Source organism: Squalius cephalus (assembly GCF_949319135.1).
Source record: "Squalius cephalus genome assembly, chromosome: 6".
Classification (NCBI taxonomy): Eukaryota; Metazoa; Chordata; class Actinopteri; order Cypriniformes; family Leuciscidae; genus Squalius; species Squalius cephalus.
The window spans coordinates 8446102-8467464 of NC_137127.1; the positions used below are offsets into that span (position 1 = coordinate 8446102).

Consider the following 21363-nt stretch of genomic DNA (forward strand, 5'->3'; position numbering starts at 1 on the left):
CGTTTCAGACAGCGCTCGAACACTGAATTGATTCCTCTTTTGCGTTTCCTTGCCCTTGAACGGACACACATGCACACAAAATTATGTTAAAAACTCGTCAAGTATTTTCTCGGTTATGTCATAGTTATAGTTTGTAATTTTTTTTCGGTCCATGCATTTGGTCTTAAAGAGACAGCAGACACTCAATATTCCTACTGTTGTCTGTGTCATTATTAATATTAATAAAATAACAAAATACAACTTTAAGAAAGATGAAACTATAATTAATTTCTTCAGTGAACAAATAGTGTTATTTTACATTTAGGCTTAATAATTTCTGTAGCCTACCTGAATACTACTGTTAGACTTTGAAACTTTGTTATTTACTATTATCTCTGCTTGTAATTTGTGTATTTGTTCTCAATTTATTACTGACTGTTCACTTGTTTTTAATAATGTTTGAACTTTATCAGTTAAGAGCATGCTCTCTCCGCCAGAACCGTCTTGCAGCACATCTTCGTCTTCGCAAAATCCTAATTACAACATCGTAGAGATGACATTCTATCATATGATGCTCATTAGCTTCTTAATATTGCGTTTTTAGAGAATAACACTAAATCAGTAAAAGAACAAATATTGCATTACGGAATATCTTCATACTGAGCCTGTTTTTGCACCTGCTTTTCCCTGCTTGAGAATTCCTGTCCAATGAATGGACGACCTTAGCACACATGTGGTTATGTTTACAAATTTTGGTTCACTTGCAAAAAGAGCAGTGTGAAAGCGAACCCTACCAAAAAAAATCAACATTGTATTTGGTCCGCACCAAAGCAAGTGAACTATAGGACTTTCCTGGTGTAAATACACCCTAAGACTGAATGCTATTCAGACTAGATTCGTTTACGCAAACATATTTTGTTATTTTAATCTCATTCAAATCAAGCAATGTGTCACGCAACCTCTACAATCCATAAATCTATTATTTTTTTCTCACAATGTTTCTCCTCATTTATTTTTGCGTCCATTCATTGTATATCTTGTGACTACCATAACTAACTTTCTGGGTAAAATAGGTAGTGGTTCAAGTATTGTTAGCATCTCATATATACACACACATTATCCAATAGTTTCTACAACCTATTGGCAACACTCACTTTAAAAAAAACAAAAAAAAAACACTACCATCTTAGTAGTTACAGAGATACCAATCCCATCCAGATCAGTATATTTGACAGTAGCTGATTTCACCTAATGTGTCAGTCAGTCAGTCAGTCCAAAAAAAAAAGAAAAAAGAAAAAGTTGCTATATTTTGTTAATGCTGCCAGTACATTATGTAATGCAAAACATTTCGAAAAAGCAATCAAGTACCTGTAAAGTCTGGATGACGCATTCACACAGGCATTCTAGTGATAAATAGTTTATCTTTTTTAATTAGTATACATTTATATCTACGCATGTCAAAAGCCACATGTCGAGTGCCTTCTAAATGATAAATGCAATTGATGAATGATTAATGATTTTATTAGTTGACTACTACTGTAGCTATTATAGCTATTGTTTCTTCATTTTGTGCTACTGAAAAACCAGTGGAAGATGGAGTTTTGTGATGAGGAGGGGGTATTAATCATCATGTTCAGTGGATACAGCATTAGTTGTGTCTCTATCATCCAACACTGTGTTGGAGTGCAGCGTGTCCTATGTAGACATCCTCCTGATTCCTAAGTTATGTTGTACATTGTCGTGGGTTTTACTGTCTCTTATTAGATGCATTTTCCCCCACTCACTCTCACATTTAATACTTGAACCTCATTAGCTACGATAAAATGGTGTTATTTCTGCGATAGACAGCATGCCTGACTTTGATCTGGGGAAAGTTGAGCATTCGGAACAGCAGGGACGGGTTTCTCACAGAGAATATGACCCCGCTGGAGCCAAACCACAAAGGGGGGCCCCAATGGCACTAGGTTACTGTGGCTAAAACCCCTAATTCAATTGATTTAGCTGAAATTAGGTTTGGACATCTGTCAGTTCTGCAATACTGAAAGATTGTAAGTCATTTTTAGATCATGAGGCTTTGACCCCCCTTTTCAAATAATATTATATGCATTTCTTTGATGGATAATGGCATTGTCTGGCCTGAAAGCGAAAGCCAATGAATTATCACATCAGTGCTCGGCTGGTCTTAGTAAATGGTGTTAGTGCGGCATGAGAAAAGCCAGACAGACTGGCAAAGCCTGGCATTATGCAGACCCAGACATCACACTGGTTTATTAGACTGGTGCCAGAGAGAGGTGTGAAGAAGCATGTGTTTGGGGATGATATTTTTGACCACTTGTATGCACGCACACACACACACACACACACACACACACACACACACACACACACACACATAATCCCAGGTGACCTGAAGGCTGCTACCTGTCATTAGCTCAGCATTGCACTTAGTTCAACCAAAACCACTCTTACTGTGAAATTATAGTTCTAAACCAGTTTACAATTCATTTTATAGAAGCACCAGTAACATTGTTTAATATTTTATTATCTTATATACAATTTTGTAAAGTAATTAATCATAATAAACTTTTGTAGTTTATATAATGCTTAATTTGGTAACTCAGTTTGTGTACAAAGTGTAAAATACAAAGTGAATCGCATTCAGTTTTAAACCATTCAGTGTCTTTGTTAAGGAATAAAAAAAAAAATGTACGATAGATGATGTTTTATTAATGCCACTTGTGGTAAACTACAAAAATAATTAATTATTAAATTAATTATTAAGATTAAATCATGATTACTTGCTTAGCCCTTAAAAAAGTTCTAGAATATACTGAAATATACATTTTCTGGTGTTTCTATTAAAATGAATTTAAATCACAATAACACAAATAAAAGCTAAAAATAAAATATGAATTTTCTTCTAGAATGATCATTTTTATCAAGCTTGTATATTTAAGTTCAGTAATTTCAATTAAATGCCAATTAAAATGACCTATTAATTGTCATTTAAGTGAAATTACTGAACTTAAATATACGAGCTTGATAAAAATGATCATTCAAGAAGAACATTTCAGATGGCACTTAGAGGCTTTTGCATCTGAACTCTTCATATATATATATATAAAATACATTTCCATTATGAGCAATTAACAGCTGGTGCTAGCAAACCAATAAAAACCAGTGAGATTGTACGGCCATTCCCAAAATCTCTCTGTCTGTCTGTCACTCTCACTCTTTCACTTTTCTCAGATGACCACTAAATAACTCAGGTGATAAAAATAACAAATGTTTAGGGTCTTTTGAAAGTCACAATATAAATAAGGACATCGGTTTTTGATTCCCACGAGAGGATGGAAACATTGATCTGTTTCAAATGTGAGAAACTGAAAGTAGACACTCACTCAGAGGGCTCCTATTCCAGTCGACCTGGCAAAGACCAAGGGCCTGACACACACACACACAAACACACACACACACACACACACACACACACACACTCATGTTGGGTTTTCATGTTCTATGGGGACTTTCCATAGACATAATTTTTTTTAATACTGTACAAACTGTTTATTATAGTCACCTCACACTAAGGCCCAATCCCAATACTCTGTCTTACCCCTTCCCCTAACCCCTTCCCCTAACCCCTTCCCCCTTAGTTTTGCACGTTAACGTGAGACGTCCGAAACTAAGGGGAAGGGATAAGACAGAGAATTGGGATTGGGCCTAAACCTTACGTTTTTAAACCTTAAAAAAAAACTAAAGCATTTTTACATTTTCAAAAAACATCCCTTACTATGATTTAGAAGTTGTTTTCCTAATGGGTGCCAAAAAAATGTCCCCACAAGGACAAGGATTTCGGATATTGCCATCTTTGTTGGGACATTTTGTCCACATAACGTGGGGTAGACCTGAACCACACACACTGTTTAAGGCCTTGTTTACACCTGGTATTAAGATGCACTATGGTCAATCGGATCACTAGTGGACGACGCTAATTACAGGTGTAAATGGGGTCTAAAATGGTTTGAGCTTGTCCAGTTTTGACGACTTCCAGAAGTAGTTGATAACGCATTTGATCGGTTTGAGTTCGTAGTGTAGACACGCATGTGGTCAAATGCTTTCGAACAGCCACAAAAGACCGCCTACCCTCGCCTATTGACTTAATGCGTAAACGTTATGGGAAGCGCGCTAGCCACACTGGATTTAAACATTGTCGGCTGAAGACCCAAGTTTAGTTTGAAGACAAAAAACATAGCAAGCACAATGTTCTCTTAACATTCCTGATCTAACATGCACTAACTTCGTTCGGCGTGATCTTGCAGCTATAAACAATCTGATATGGAGCTCACATACAAAATTGTTGCAATCCGCCCTGAAACTGAGAGACACAAGCGAATGGGGCAAGATGGGGTTTTAGCACCGACATGACAATGCAGCCAGCATGAATGAGTGCTGGACTTGCCAAAAACAACAAAAGACCTCTGATGCTGCATGTCAACTAGCTGACAACTTTTCTGGACAGCTAGTCAACTAGTAAAAATCTGACGTTGTGCAAGCCCTAGTATGTTTACAGCTCTGTCCTCAGCTCTAAGCTTACATTTATGGTCAGACAAAGACACTTGAGTATAATGTAAACAGAAAAATGAGTACTTCCTGATCAGAATATATGCATGTATAGATAGTTGGTCACTTCCTCATGGGTGTCTTCAAAAATGTATGCAATACATAAAAAAGAACATAAAAAAGTGGTTCAGTCTAGGATTGTTATAATCTTATAAAACAGAGAACTTAAACGTTTACAGATCTAGACCCCCTGCAGGGACCGTTATAGAGAAAAGCCGGATTTTCTTGATAACGCTTTCAATAACACCTTTAACAAATATTATTACATTACAAAATGCTTACCTGATTTAAATGTAACAAATGTAGACATACATGTTTGAAATACACAACTGTTCAAAAGTTTGGGGTAGAACTGTATTGGATAAAAGTTTATAGTTCAGATATAAACACTGATGTCTACGGTATAGCAATCAAAGTAGAGGAAATAAGTTGTAACTTAATGCTTCAAATAAAGATAGTATCAATTCCATCGTTACACCAGTAGGTGGCGACAAGTGACATAAATGTATTCGTCATTGAAACATTAATTCAAGAGATTCATTTAAAAATGTTGATAAATCCAGTAATAAAACAAAAGATGTCTATATGATTGAGTCATTGAATCATTCATTCAACCCAATCTTTTTAAATAATTGATTCAAATTAATTAAATATGTTTAAATAGACTGCAGCAATTAAAATTTTGGCAGAACCTGTAGTAAATTACATGTTGTTTTGTTTAGTTATATGTCCAGAATCATGAGATAACCATGATCTCTATTTTAAACAAAAAAATCGTGATTCTTAATTTATCCAGAATCATGCAGCTCTAGTGTTGGGTCCTTTTTTCTAAGAAATTAATACTTTTATTCAGTGAGAATGCATTAAATTGAGCAAAAGTGACAGTAAAGAAAATTCGGTTTCAAATAAATGTTGTTCTTTTGAACTTTCTATTCATCAAATATGGGTAACAATTTGTTTTTCCTTTGTTAAAGGGTCGACTCAACACATAGCCTACATAAACGCAAGTTTTATGAAAGTCTTAATGCAAGCGAAGAACAGTGAGTGTATTTTGTTTGTCCAAATATTAAGCTAATATCATAATACAAGCCCAGCCACTTAAATTATGGTAGAAAGTTCACCCTATTATTCACAAAAACCACCAGAGAACCTTACAAACATTCCCACATAGGCATAAGAGCCCCGTCAAAATAAGTTCTAACAGCTTCGGGGATCAAGTTTTAGGACCCACATGAAAAAGAGGATAATGAAGAGTTGTTACAAGAAGAGAGAAGACGAGGGAGTTTCTTGGAAAGTTTGTGTGAGGTTAACAGTCATTTTCATCTTCTCCTCTCCACTGATAAGGGCTGATCTCTGAAAGCCAGCATGTGGGCGGAGGACAGACATCATTACAGCAACCTTTCCTTCAGATGAACTTATTATAGAACAGCTCATTAAAGAAGAGAGAGAACAGAGTGAGAGAAAGGATCATCTCAGATTGGAAAACTTATGGCATTCATGCATGAAGACTAATTTCCCACATCTCGCGGTTCTCTGTAAGGTATGTGTTTGTGTATGTGTCCTGAGAGGTGGAGGATCTGGCCAGCACGAGCTCCTGCTGAGGTTATTACATAATCGCGCCAACTGCGCTCTGTGACCTGTAACTTGGTTTGAGTACACTCAACCTTATTCGCACAAAGGGACAAATCATCGCGGCATTCATCAACGTGAAGAGCATGTGCAGTACTACGGATAGCTGAGTGATTTAAAGGATTAATTCAAAATGTTCGAGTCATTTCAAACCTGTATAACCTTTTCTTCATGTTGTTCCAACCCCATATGAATTTCTTACTTCCATACAAGACAAAAATAATGGTTTAGAAGAATTTCCCTTTTCCATATAATGAGAGTAAATGGGGACTGGGACTGTAAAGCTTTAAAAAGAAAAAAAGAGAACATAGTCCACATAGCTTTTGCACTATATTTCAATACTTCCGAAGCCATTTAATAGCTTCTCTGTGAGAAACAGACCTTAATGTTTGTTGAGTGTTTGTTTAGTTTTTAGTTAACTAAAATCAAAATGAAAACGTTTAAAAATCATTTCCGGTAAAAATTGTTTTCAGAAACAAGCGAAAAAATAAAATAAATATATATTCTATGAAAAACTTTATTAAAGATTTTAAACAGCAATAAATAAGTGTAGAGTAAGTAGAAGTACTAAAATTACTAAAACTAAAACTGAAATAAAAATACATTTAAACTACATAGAAATATTTTTAAAAGACTGTGTGAAGTTTTAGCTCAAAATACCCCACAGATATTTTTTATATAGCATTTTTGAGGGTGAGCAAAAACGCACCGTTTTGTGTCTGTTCCTTTAAATGCAAATGAGCTGCTGCTCCCGGCACAGAGGGCGGAGCTTCAAGAGCTTGCACTCACACCAACATGCACTGAAAATTTCAAAAACTTTTAGCCTTTTATGTTTTATGAGTCAGACAATGATGGAGAGACTCAAAATGAGGTGACAACATGTAGAAGCAACAGAACGTTTCTGAATGGTTAGCTGATGAATTTATGTAGCTTATGTGTAGTTATATTCTAGTCATTGTTCTGTGCATATTCTGTCTTGAAAATCTATAAATCGCATTCCCGGGGGCGGGGTTTATGTAAATTTTAGGGTTATTGATGTCACTAACCTGGGAGGAAGTCCCTACCAGCCGTTTGTAGTAGTAGTCCTTAAAAAACGATTTCTTTTAAAGCAAATATCTCCCTTTGCTTTGAACTTTGAGCATTGTAACTTTGCAGATGTTGTTTATGCTCAAACAGCAACATTACACACTAACTAAAGTAAAAAAAAGTGAAATCATAATCAAGCACCCCTTTAATAAAAAATATAAGTATGTAAATAATACTAAAATTACACTGAAAGTGAAGAACTTTTATTTATTTTTTTTCATGGTGTTGTCATTTTTTTGGGACCACCATCCAGTTTCAAAAAAGCGCAGCATGAACATTCTGCTATGTAATTTCTATAACATGAAAGAAAGTAATAGGAGTCTGATATGACAATATTTTTGGTAAACTAATACTTTAAGGTAAATGTTTTTGGCTGTCCTAATGAATTTAGAATGGTCGAGTGATGCCACGAAAAGTCATATGAATGAAGTACACATACATTGTGATGGACAGGACTAAATAAACATGCTCCTCCTGACCTTTGGTTTAGATGGAACTCCATTTATAAGATCAGAGAGGTTAAGAGAAGACGATCTATAGAGAAAGTCACAGATCTGAATGTTTACAAGGTTTTATTTTAAAGTAGTGAGGTGGAATGTGATTTAAAGGTTCTCAAGAGTACACACCGCTAGCCAAAATAGAAAAAACTCTCACGCACACACACACACTCAACGGCCCACACTACCTCTTGCTCCTATCTCCCATTGCTGGCTCATGTCATCTGTAAGAGAATCCTTTGTCCTGATGGTGTTTTTGAGTGCTGTTTCTGTCATCACCCTCCGGACATGGCCACTTATCCCACTAAACACCGGGAGGGACATCTATTTATAACAATAATAATCAAGGCTTCGCTTTCTCAATAACACAGAGAGTTCGCAGGTCAACCCTTCCCTGTTAAAGCCTAACATCTGCCCAACATGTAGGCTGCCCATCTCTTCTGCTGTGCCCAGATCTATGCGAGTCATGTTCTATTGGATCAACTCACAGAAATGCTTGTCAAAGAAAAGGGAAACTACAGGGCGTAATTACAAATATGAAACAACAAGCTGAGTATGATGGGTCTGTATATCCCTTCCTCTTTCTCTTCCTTCCCTATCATCTCATTTTCTCTCTCAGCCTTTCTCGCAGAGTTATGTCAAAAGCAAGCTTTAACAGGGTAGGTTTTTGAAAAGCAATTACACAAGGCTATATATATATGTGTGTGTGTGTAATATTTGTGTTGCACAGTGAGTTGTTGCCCATGTAGAGCATTCAATATGATTTGATTGATTAGCCTGAAAATGTGTCCCTTTATACCTACATGATGTGACATTTAGCCTAATATTACTTTCTCCGCACCCACTCAGCCTTGGTTATATAAGCAGAAATGAAAAGTAATTTCGTAAGTGGAGAAATTTACATTAACATTTTGATGTAAGCTTTTGAATACAACGCACTGATGAATCATACCAGTCATTTATTAAGAAAGTAAACTGGGTCGATTTTAATTTCATGTTGCTTAAAAGCAGGATGATGTTAATACTACCAGTCTAGCAGATTAATATGGAATGGTTGTGAATACATAATATTACTCACACCCAGATATGTTTAGCCATCATCCTGTACGCTCCCAACGGCCAACCCCCTGATTTACTCCCACTTTTTCTTCTGATTCACGGATCGCAGTAACTCCCCCTCCCCCTTATCTACTCTGGGTCATTTGTCATCCTTCAATTATGGCAGCCATTGTCATCTCCATGGCAACAGAGTGAAGAAAAGAGGGAGGGAATACATACGGGTAAATGAAATGAGGCAGCACATTTTCACATTCGCCAGAGGAACATGCACGAAGCAGCTGAAAGCACCGACCGTTACTTATGGACAACAATTTCACACATCATTCACTGTAAGAGTTAAACCATCAGCTGTTCCTGACAAATGATGTTACGTGTGATTACCGTAAAACGATGGGGCAACATCTGTACTTTCAGTCAGTAAAAAGGAAGCGAACACTGCAAAAGCAGAAATGCTCCACTCGGTGTGTGAACAAAAGGCCACAGGCGGAGTCCCTACTGAATCTACAATTATACCTTAATTAAAAGTTGCTTGTGTAATACCCAAGCTCCATTTGTGTGTGTGTGTGTGCACGTGTCGGCTCCCCAGGGCCGAAGGTTGCTGGAAACAACCAGCAGACAGACCAATTTATACCTATTTGCAGTCACCAGGTAAAGGTTACAATGATACACAAATGGCAAAACACAGTCACAGCAGGATGCAATTAACACTCTTCACTCACATCACCCCACAACACACTTTTCACCAGTATCCCACTAACGCTTGCAAATAAGAAAATTATTTGCACACTGCTAGGTGTGAAAGATAAAAGCATGTGACATTCTAACATTTAAAGGGACACTTCACATGAACATTTTAATTCTGTTACCCACCCTCATGTCATTCCAAACCTGTATGCTTTTATTTTACGGTAGAATACAAACAAAACAATTAAAGAATCTTCACATAGATCTTCTCCATACAGTATAAGTACATTGGCTCTTTTTCCTCACAAAAAATCTGTTTAAAAAAAAATCGTATGGCGTCTCAAGGCTTGGAATACATCACACAAGTTGTACAGACTTTTATGGTTTTTTATAGTACTTCACAGCTTGTGGACAGTATGAGCATTATATAGAATCATTGTATGGAAAATATATATGTAAAAATATAAATAAATTATACAAGTAGTAAGATTTCTATTTCAAATAAATGCTGTTCTTTTAAACTTTTCATTCATCAAAGAATCCTGAAAAAAATATCTATCAAGGTTTCAGCAAAAATATTAAGCGGCACTGTTTTTAACATTGATAATAACAATAAAAAAAAATTCTTGAGCACCAAATCAGCATAACAGACTAATTTAATATAACACTGAAGACTGGAGTAATGGCTGCTGAAAATATAGCTTTGCCATAACAGGAATAAATTACATATTAATATGCATGCTATTTATATAATAAAAGTATATAATATTTTGTTGCATCCCTTCTTACTTAGTATTTTTTTAATTAACTCTTTTCCCACCATTGACGGAATTTTCCGGCTTTCAGTGTTTTCACTGTTATACGGTAGGGGCACTATTACGCACCTTCTGAAAGAGTACTAAATCTCCAGATAAAAACACAGACAAGAACGAAGCAGAAACAAGTGATAAAAGCATTGTTTATGCACGTTGTAGTCTTTGAAAAAAAAATTGATTTTCTCAGCTTTTTGTGTAATTTTGCTTTTATTTAACCACACAAGTGTTAATAAAAAAAAATGCATGAAGCTAGAAAAAAAAAACTTTTTTGGTTTGTCCGTTTTATTTTTGTTTTTAAATGCAAAGGCTCTGTTTTTTGTTTTGATATCTTGCATGTTCAGATATTCATACAACAAATTATTCTGGGGGCCATGAAAAGTTTTGTAAAAAATCAGCAAAAATGCTTACGGTAGCTTGTTGCAACTTTTATTTTTTTAAACGCTGGCAGGGAAAGAGTTAAGGACTACACAGATACACATTATGTAATTGGACCATAAGTAGAGTTCACATTGCACTACCATGCTGTAAATCAGCTGACCTCAGATCAGATGAGCAGAACCACCCTGACTGCCTCCCCAATAAAGCTCTTTTGTGTTGGTGTTGAAGGGGCTGGCCTAGGACCTGCATTATGGCCCAACACAAACACCTCACTAAGACAAAGGCCCTTTGTTTGATCAGCAGTACATGGGTCAGCCAGAACTCCCTACACGGCAAGTACATATGGACCCACCACAGAGAGACCAAAAGAGATGGAGAGGGTGGAAAAAAAGAACCGGTGGGAGAACAAGGGGTCACTGAGGGGTTCAGGGAAGCACTTGACATTCCAGCCCCACTGTTTCCCACTCTCCGGACCAACTCAGGCATCGACTCTCACTGCCGTAAAGAGAAATCTGCTTGAGTGTGTGACTGAGTAAGAAAAATAGACACTTTTTTTTGCCTGAGCTGAACACTTCCTCTCTACCTGTGTTTTTTACTCACAAGAAGTGAGAATAAAATTACTGCGCAGAATCTTAAAGCTACACTGTGTAACTTTTTTAGTTGATTCTTAGCAAAAAAACACTTAGTTCTTTCAAAAATATATGTGCTCATTAATGTATATTTACTTCTTTCAAGTAATAAAGTATTCTCTTAAGTTTATAATCTGCCATTGAAAGTACATACGGGTGTGGGATTCGAATGCCAGTCGCCATGTTGCCCCTCCATCTTGAAACTACATTAGCCAAAGAGGGACATACCTGTAAATTCAAGCTTCGCCTTTTGCGTTTTTCACTCAGTGACACCGTGACGAATGCGAGGGGGAGATTACTCGTGAGCTCGCGAGTGCCGGCAGATTTGAAAGATAGTGTGTGTGTGTGTGTGTGTGTGTGTGTGTGTGTGTGTGTGTGTGTGTGTGTGTGTGTGTGTGTGTGTGTGTGTGTGTGTGTGTGTGTGTGTGTGTGTGTGTGTGTGCGTACTCACATTTGAAAGAGAGAATTAAAAAAAACGTCAACGCGACAGGCAAATCAGCAAGACCATAGTCAATATTGGAGTAACTTTTCCCAGATGGAAAGAGCTCATGAGGAGAAAAGATTTTAAAACGGACGCCGAGGTTGCCTGCTTTCTTCTCGACAGGTAATTCAGCCTGTTGTAATTCATTTGTGTAAATTCGAAGTTTTATAGTTGCTTGTCTAACCATAGCATGGTTGTGCATAACGCCAGAACGACCTCTAGTATAACTTCATCCTCGCGTCAATGGTGAAAAAGTATTGTTTACCTTGTAACATAAATCTGTGCTGCGACGGATCACAGGTAATGAATAGTTTTAAAGGCGCAATTTTTTAAGCTATATAAAAAAAGGACACTGTAAATTTTAGTTATTTTTAATTGCTTTTACTTTGTACACATTATAACGTTAGCCTAATCTGATTATGCTGGGATAGCCGATTCCAAGGGTGACGTTTACCTCCTGACATCTGTCCTGTAGTTTTATTCATTTTAGACGTATTGTTTATTATTGTCATGGACGAAGTCGATAACTGGAAGCCATGTTAATCTTGGAATAATACGGCCACCGTAGGAGTTAAAACGCCCTCGGAATTGAGAGGAACAGAAACAAATATTCACTGGGTAGTCATATATAATTTCACCGCTAGATGGGGGTAAAAATCACACAGTGTAGCTTTAAGTAGAAACCCAGATACATGGCTCTATAAGTCAGGACGTAACAAAAAGTGGGGTTTTATTCCCAAATATTGTGCTATTTTAGATCTCAATACAGCATCACTACTCTCAAATATTCTCAAACCAAATTAGCAGTTACATTAAAGAATACAAAAATTGACCAGTTTACAATAAAAACCATGGTATAGAAGATCTGAATGTTGCATGTAGGTTTGATAACTTTGCATACTACCCAGTAGCGTTCACAAATCAGATGCAAAATACATGCTGCCATGGTACAGTACATAAACAAATATACACTCATTTAAAATCATCTCCACCTCATAAAGAATTGAGGTGTGCATTGTTCAGTCACACTGTGTCTGCGGGCCGAGCCAGAGGGAATCATGCCAGAGTATTACAGTCAAAGCTCTGGGAAATCAACACATGAGAACCGTTTGTTCTCCCTGTGCTCAGTCAACTCCAATCACATCAGCTAGACACATAAAAACCCCTCTATTACAGAGGGACAGAGTGTCAGACAGACAGTCAAAAGATCACCAACAGAGAGAGAAGCAAAAATGAACGGGGAAACTCTCATTTGTACTGTTCATTTCACCGGCCTGTGTGTTTCATCAGAGCTCCTTCCCTTTTTTATAGTGACTCAGAGTGACTTTTTTTTTTATAGTGACTTCCCCAAACACACACACACACACACACACTATGGTCCCACTCACAGCCCCACCCAAACCCACTGCACTTGATAAATTCAAATATATAATCTTCCTCCCAATGGACAATCAGACGTAAATGTGTAGTTTAAATGGCCCTGCAATCTGCATACTGCACACTATAGTGCTGCAGTCACAAGCAAGGGTGCTTTGTGTCAATGCTAATTTCCTTTCTTTGCATTAAAATGGGGTTTACCCACCCAAACAGCCCTCTTCAACTTACATCTGCTATGAAGCTTTGAACAATACAAAATGTGCAGGGATTTCAGTAAAGGTACCAGTTAAACACAGTGAGGTCAGAGCATACACATACTAAAAGGCTAAAAAAGGAAGCAAAATGCATAATTTGTATGATTTTGTATATTTGTACATTTTCATTTTTAAAATAAAATGAGCAAAACTTTTATTTAAATAAATAAAAAGAAAACGCTACATTCAGTTATTTTAAATGCTACAGGCAAATTTAGGCATCACAATATTATATAAAGTTCACTATGAAAACCATAGTGCCTATAAGATTAAAGGTGCTCTAAGCGATGTCACGTTTTTTAGGCCAAAACATTTTTTGTCACATACAGCAATCTCCTCACTATCTGCCTGCCAGTTAGCTAGAGGAGAGATGTCCTAGACAACGACAACGACTAACGTTAAAAATGTATATTCTTGAGAATTTTGATATGGCCGACACACGACCAAAGAGAAGGCGTTCCGATGAACAACTAACAAAGAAGAGAGAAAAGGAGAAGGAACGCGCAATGTCCCGAATTTACATCGGAAAAGCGTTCAAAAGGTGGCGAGAACTCCGCCGGCAGAAGGGCTTCCAATCCGAAATTCAGGCGGTTCTGTTTTTGCTGGAAAGGTGAGTAAATCCAGTTTGTTTTTTCTAAATGGTTCATGACTGTTTCAGGAAGCATGGAATGGAGGGGGAGGGGACGGGATGAGGAGGAGGGAGGGAGGGTCGAGCTAGCCTCCGTTTTGTTTGACAATACTTTGAACGTCAACAAGAAGTGACTTCACCCAACATCGCTTAGAGCACCTTTAAATTTATTAAATTACGAGTGTAAGGTAATCCAGGTCATCAGAATCATATCAGCCAAAAATAGCACCAGTATACTGAGTATCCAATCCATATTCCATACTTGTATTTATATATATCAACGTGGCCTAGATTTAGTAAAATGAGGAAACTAATATTGTGCACACGATTTACTTAAAACAAGGGAACGAATTAGTCAAACGTGCTGACATACGTGCTGTGGGAACGAATTGTTAATTAGTGGCCACGATATAAATATTTTTACATAAAAGGTATTTTATTTTATTAAACAAATAATAATTCTTAGCTCTAGAATGTCGCAATTCAAATTTACAATGCTGCAGAGTTTGAGTCTTTCTTCTTCTTCATTTTTTTGTCAATTTGGAGTGCTGTCAGTACAGAGAACAACGACAAAAATCGGTGTTGCCTACACCGTGTTATCCTCTTTTTAAAATTTGCACCCTGTTGACTTCAATGGGGCAAGTTTTAAACCTGCTTTTAGCCTCTTAACATCCTTGATGTGTCATTACAAGTGCCCAGCCATGTGAGTGATTCCTTCAGAGTGAACACGGGTGAATCTGACTGTAGTAGATGTGAAAGATATTAATAAAAGTGATGTTAATTCGGCCAGCGCTCATACCTGTATTTACATCCTGTTTTCGGGTCGAAGTCCAAAGTAGTCGATTGTCGAGTTCACGCGCATAGGTTTAGTTACCTATTATCACGCGCGTGAACTCGACAATCGACTACTTTGGAAAAAAATGAGCTCAATGTTAAAATTGACCGGAGTTCTCCTTTAAGCTATGCCACTCTTATTGCAGTATCTTACAGAATTCTTCATCTAAACCTTCATCAGACACCAATCACTCAACACATGTCAACCTCTAGACACTAGAGACATAATGTTTCGTGCTCTGCTACTCGAGTGCATGGCCACAGTTTAGCTTCATGGATGTACAGATGGAGCAAAACTGAACAGCTGGGTCCTCTGCTTCAACCCTTCAATTAGCCAGCTACAGGACAGCCTGGCATATTGCATGCTGCAGAGATCACTTTAGAAAAAACAAACATTTTTAATCCTATCCAGTCTATCCAGCAGCAGAAGTCCGCTTTTAAAGGATAATATGACGAGTGGCCTTGGATTACAGTTCACAGATTAGACAATAAACCACTTGATGATCAGATGGTAAAATAGTCTAAATAAGGATTTCATTTTTACTACACGGCTAGTTGTCCAGAAAAGTAGTAATCCAGTAAATGTTTATCTTATCTGACATCAGCGGGTTTTGGCAAATCCAACATTGTTATTGAGAGCCCTTCTTATCACCCATTATTAGATTCAGAGTGCATTGTCATGTCCCATTCGCTTTCAGTTTCTCTAACGCCCTGACACTTGATTAGTATCAGGGCAGTATGCAAGAATTTTGACTTGTATGTTCACTCCAAATTCACTTTATAGTCACTTCATAATAATATAGTTTGACAGTTTACTATACACCACTACCATTCAAAAGTTTTAAGTTCTTATGTTTTTGAACATATTTACTAGTTAAAAAACAGTACGACTGTGAAATATGATTAAATATCTGTTTTATATTTTTATATATTTTAAATGTATTTTTTCCTGTGATGGCAAAGCTGCAATAATCAGCAGTTGACTTTTTCTTTAGAAGGCAGGACTTATTTCGCCAAACTGCGCGCTGCACTTTCTCCCATTCATAAGTAATATGAGTTCCCCGTCTTTCTATATTTAAAATCTTTGCCGTTATTCAGTAGTCTTCAGTGTAACATGATAATTCAGAAATCTTCTGATTTGGTATTCAAGAAAGATTTCCTATTATTATCTATGTTGAAAACAGTTGCGCTGATTAATATTTTTGTGAAAACTGTGATACATTTTTAAGGATTCTTTAATGAATAGATCATTCAAAAAGAACAGCATATATTTGAAATAAATTTGATTTATCATATTATAATTGTCTTTACTGTCACTTTTGATCAATTTAATGCATCCTATATAAAAGTATACATTTATTTCCAAATAAATCTTACTGACCCCAAACTTTTAAATGGCAGTGTACAAAATTAGTATTAATATAAATATTCAACTATAGTCAGTGCAACACCTAGTCTATGTTTAACAGGCTTATAAACAAGAATCAGATCCAGGACCTGACGACACACTGCTTTAATATGCCACAATCGTGTGCACATCATACCATATAACTTTTCGTATATACATTTTATCTGCTTTATGAAGGCTTTTGATCATCCATGCATGACACGCGTGGGTGAGGAAGTGACATGCACAATGATGACACACACAGCTCCGTCTCCAGGGTCTATAAAACTGTTCTCCATCACCATATAGCCTACTCAGATTTTTTTCTCTCCCCCGAACACACAAAATACATCTTCAATTGCTTATATTTCATTCCCATAGGAATAGGTGCCAGGAAGATGACCGCAGGAACAGAGAAAAAGAGAGAGAGTGCCATGTATGTGTGATGTGATCAGATACTGAGAGCAGCCTGCACACACTTAAACACTCCCCTCTCACACTGAACTAATAAAGCAGATGGAAGCACTGTTGCCTGCCTACAGGACTACACCATAATCACAGGGTTTACCAACATCTCCCCTCCTCATGCTGCGCCCTCTCTCTCTCACCATCTTTCACACATCACCCAGTTCCCTGGTTTACTCTGACATGTTAAGTGCACACCTCCTCGTCTAATCCGCACTTTTCAAGCCATGCAATACAGAATACTGTTTAACTAAAGGCTAGAAACCATCTAACACACAGTGGAAGTGTTCCGATTAGCTTGCTGCAATGTAAATGTTGTGGTTCGGTTTTGTCTTATATGCCTTAACAAGGCCAGACCAAAACCACTGATCTAGATTCAACATAGCTCTGATTTTATCGCATACACATAACATTTCCTGAAACATGTCATGACATATTTAGGCTTATATGCTTATACTTAACCGTTATCTCTGGGGAAGCTTGAAGACATAATAAAATCAACTCTGCCAACCATATAGAGATCGGCTCTTTCACATTAGAGCAAAAAAATTATAGACATATAAGAATGCCACTAGAATTTTAATTGGTTTGTTCTGGATTCTAATAACATATAACAGATTGTAAAATTGCATTTTATTGTACGCACTTAGCAATGCGACATAATTACAAGTACATTAAATGCAATACATTATATTAAAGCTGCAATATCCTAAAAAGCATTTCAAGTAAGTGACAGTGGTGGAACATTTAATGATCTAGTTAAGCTCATAAAAAGCCCAAGAAAAACAACTAATTCACGACGTATTACAGTAAGAAGCCCAGAGCTGCATATTCCACTCCTTCAGGAGCCAAACAGTTTAACCAGCTCCATCATGAGACACTCTTATTACCCAATTAAGCACATAAGAGCAACAATGAATCCTTAGAGAGGAAAGATTCATCACTCTTTGGATGACTTAGAAATATGCCTGAGGCATTAGCTACAATGTCTTAAAAGCACAGTGGTGAATGAATACTGTCATTAATTTGTTCAGCTGACCAAGCAATTTGAAATTTTGGTTTCTCCATATCCTCAAACTCAACTTGCAATATACACCCCGTTGTTGATTTTCATCTTTCTCCCTTTTGGTAGAAATTATACAGTCAGATTTATTAGAAATTCTCCATCTGAATAAAAATATATCATAACACAAACACTATGCTAGACTAGGCTATATTGACAACTATCAAATCCTCCATTAGAGGAATTCACTCACTGTGGGGACATTTTATGTTTATAAATATCTGGGGTATTTACATTTGAATTTCTTCCTCAGCTCGTCAGCTGATTTAGCTTATTTTGAGATTGTCCCAAGTTAAGCATTGTATTTATTGAGTAAAACATGCACACACAATATAATACAAAAGAATCGAAGTAGGTGGGTGCATCTCTCCCTGAGCACAAGACGCACAAATCCATCCCCTGTTTTCCCTCTCGCCGCCGGTTCAAGGCTCTTAACGACGGAGAAAACCGAAACTAGCCGAAGAAAGCCGATCACAGAAAAAGACTCTGCTGGGCGCTGTCCACCACTGAACCCGCCTGAAATCCTCCGATGTACAATTTCACAACATTTCCGAGCTAATTACGTTCATTTTCCATACCAATTGCTTTGCATCGCATTGCAAAAACACCGTGATAAAATAACATAGCCAGACAAGATAGCCCATACAATGCCATTTTCCAAGGGCTACAGATTTGGATTCGACAAAGGCAGGGCTCGTGCACACCTTTGAGAATGGATGCGTTTCTTCATCGAAAGCTTTGCACTGAGCAATAAACTGCGCTTGCAACAGCTCGACGTTTAAAAATCTCCCTTGCATCACTTACATTATAACGTCTATTTATCAGTAAGCATTCATCATTAGCCAATATGAATTCTATAACACACACCATGTCCAGATGGAGACAGTGACTATAAAAAAATAGATTATTCCAAAACGAGTCAAATATAGGCTTATTACAGGAGCTGCATTTAAGATTCAATTCAAATGAGCATATGACATCCAAACCACAAGGTAGATGAACAGATCGTTTTCAGTGAAGCGTAAAGAGGACGTCAGTGCATAAAAATGGCCGTGAGGAAGTTGAGCTGGTTGGGTGTCAAACCTTCTTCCCTCAATATGAGCATCAACCCAACACAGACTACAAAAAGCATGAAGGCCTGTTCATGTTGCACCAACGCCATGCACACACAGCCGACAGCATTATCTCCAGGCACCATTTGCCATATAAGCTCTGCCTTCACCATTCTCAACCAACAGAAGGCTCTTAACACCCTATTAACTGAATAGTATAAACCGACTGATAGTGTGTGTGTGTGTGTGTGTGGGAGGGGTGGGGGGTATATATTTACTTTTACAAGAGCTAAATAAAACCTTTTTAATTGTTTTATTCCTTCTTTTTGACACAATACTATAAACACTGGACTATAATAAAATACAACACAACCTGCATTATGAATAAATGAATTAGCTTATGTTTTATTATGTAGGCTAGTTATTTATGTGAATGTAAATGGCTTCAAATTTAGAGCAACTAAGCTTATAATGCTATATACTCTTAATTGAAAATGAATGGTTGATATGTAAAAGCTTGCAAACAGTATTTTAAGGGGACGCCATTTAATACTGAATAAACCAATACTGAAGAACCTAGTTAAGCAGAAAAGTGTGAATATGGTTAAAAAAGTAAAATATGGGTCAAATCAGTAAGGCTATCAGTAAAAGAATATGAATCTCTAAAGTGATGCTGTAAATCTGAAACACAACCATTTAATTGTAGAGTATATATATATATATATATATATATATATATATATATATATATATATATATATATATATATCCTATAAACGTTAATGCCTATATTTGATTGATTTATGACGTTTGTCATATCAACAAATGCACAGGATGACATCAGAGACATCCGTAAATGCCCACAGGATGAAGTGAAATCGGGGTGGAGTGTGTCAGTGGACGCCAATAGAGCATTAACTAGGAAACACGGTCCCCCAGTTGACTTTCAGCACCATTTTCGTGAACAGCACATCGACTCCGCCTCGTCTTCCCGAACCCACTAATATACATACTGCGGATCTGCTACACCAGATCATCATCATGTCATTGCTACAATGTATGTAACACGCTAGTGGAGAATGAACTCCTTGAAAATATGGCGGACCTAAGAATTCGCCATCAAGCAATAGAGGGTGTGTGTGAGTGTGTGTGTGGGTGGGTGGTTTCGTGTGTCTCACACAGCGCACACTGACTGATGGATGTCATTTAAAACATGCCACTTACTTCATCTGTTTCACGATGGTACTTTTCCCAGATTCCCCGGCCCCTGTGGAGAAGAGACAGACACAAGGGAATAAGATCGCCTGTCACAATGAAGAGATCCCATACATGTGCATTGATCATCGGATGAGACACTGCGATGTGTAGGATACAGCTAGATTTGAAGGGCTCCACTCCGCATTACCTAGCAGGAGCAATTTCACATCTTTAGCAGCAGTGATTCCGTCTTCTTTAAGGTTTTTCTCGATGGCTTTGCTCCTGTCCAGAGCCGCTCTTTCCTCTGCGCTCAGTGTACATCCCATGACTAGATGAACCTCGGCTCTTTTTATCTCCAAAATGGTCCGGGTGAGAAATATCCTCGGTGTTTCTTCCTTATTCCTCTCTATGGCTGTCCCTATCCCTCTCTCTCTCACACACACACTCTCTCTCTCTCTCTCTCTCCCTGTCGGCGACTAGCTAGAGCATTAAATCCCGCAAAAGACAACGTTGGGCTGGAACATAAGTCTCTGGCGCGCGCTCTCGGTCTGTGTAACGGGGTCGTGGTGCTCGGTCCTCGGGCTGGGAGGTCTCTACTGGGCGGCGGCGGCGACTGCTGCGAGCGCTGGCATCGTTAGCGTGCTCACAATGGAGGGTCAGTATGGAGAGAGAGAACGCGCTGGGCTCGACGCTCTCAGACAATCTCGCTGACGTCAGGAGCACAGAAGGAGAGAGACAGAGCGAGCGCGCGCGCACGAGCGAGCATTCGAATCGCGCACCGCTAACTACAGCTAGATTTATACCGTTATCTGCAGGCGGAATAAATGCGCTTCTCTTGGTATTTCACGCAACGCGACCCGCTGTTAAACGGTGTGTGAGCACGACTAAGGGATCAGTGTTGTGTTTCTGTGGGGAGCGGATGATTTAAAGCCGATGAGCGGGCCCTGGCCATAGGAAGAATCACAGAAAGGTGTGGCCATTAGCCTAGTGTTGACAACCTGTAACAGCAACGCCAGATGACTAGAAATTTGATGAGAATGGGAAATGATTATATTGACACGAAATTATAAACAAAATTGCAATTGAAAATTTCAAAAGGGTCTTAATCTTTTGCAAAGTAGCCTACTTTATTGACAAGGTTGTTTAACAAAGGCAGTATGCAAATTGTACAATGATTTTCAGGAGAGTCGAATATAGTTACAATAATTCAACTTTAAATGTAGGCTGAAGGTATTTTTACACACAC

At 37.7% G+C, this 21363-nt stretch overlaps 1 protein-coding gene across 2 annotated transcripts in view; it reads right to left on the minus strand.

The window, feature by feature from the left end:
• Window positions 1–21095, minus strand: part of gnao1a (guanine nucleotide binding protein (G protein), alpha activating activity polypeptide O, a) — an 88329-nt gene extending 67234 nt beyond the window's left edge. The window contains exons 1-2 of one of the 2 annotated variants that reach the window (XM_079875109.1): window positions 20326–21079; window positions 20145–20187 (exon numbers count right to left, since the gene is read on the minus strand). In XM_079875109.1, the coding sequence (XP_079731235.1) occupies window positions 20145–20187; window positions 20326–20443 (161 nt within the window). In that variant the 5' untranslated portion in view covers window positions 20444–21079. Of the gene's footprint in view, window positions 1–20144; window positions 20188–20325 lie in introns of both variants that reach the window. The other variant, XM_079875110.1, reaches the window with a different exon arrangement.
• Window positions 21096–21363: the final 268 nt, after the last annotated feature.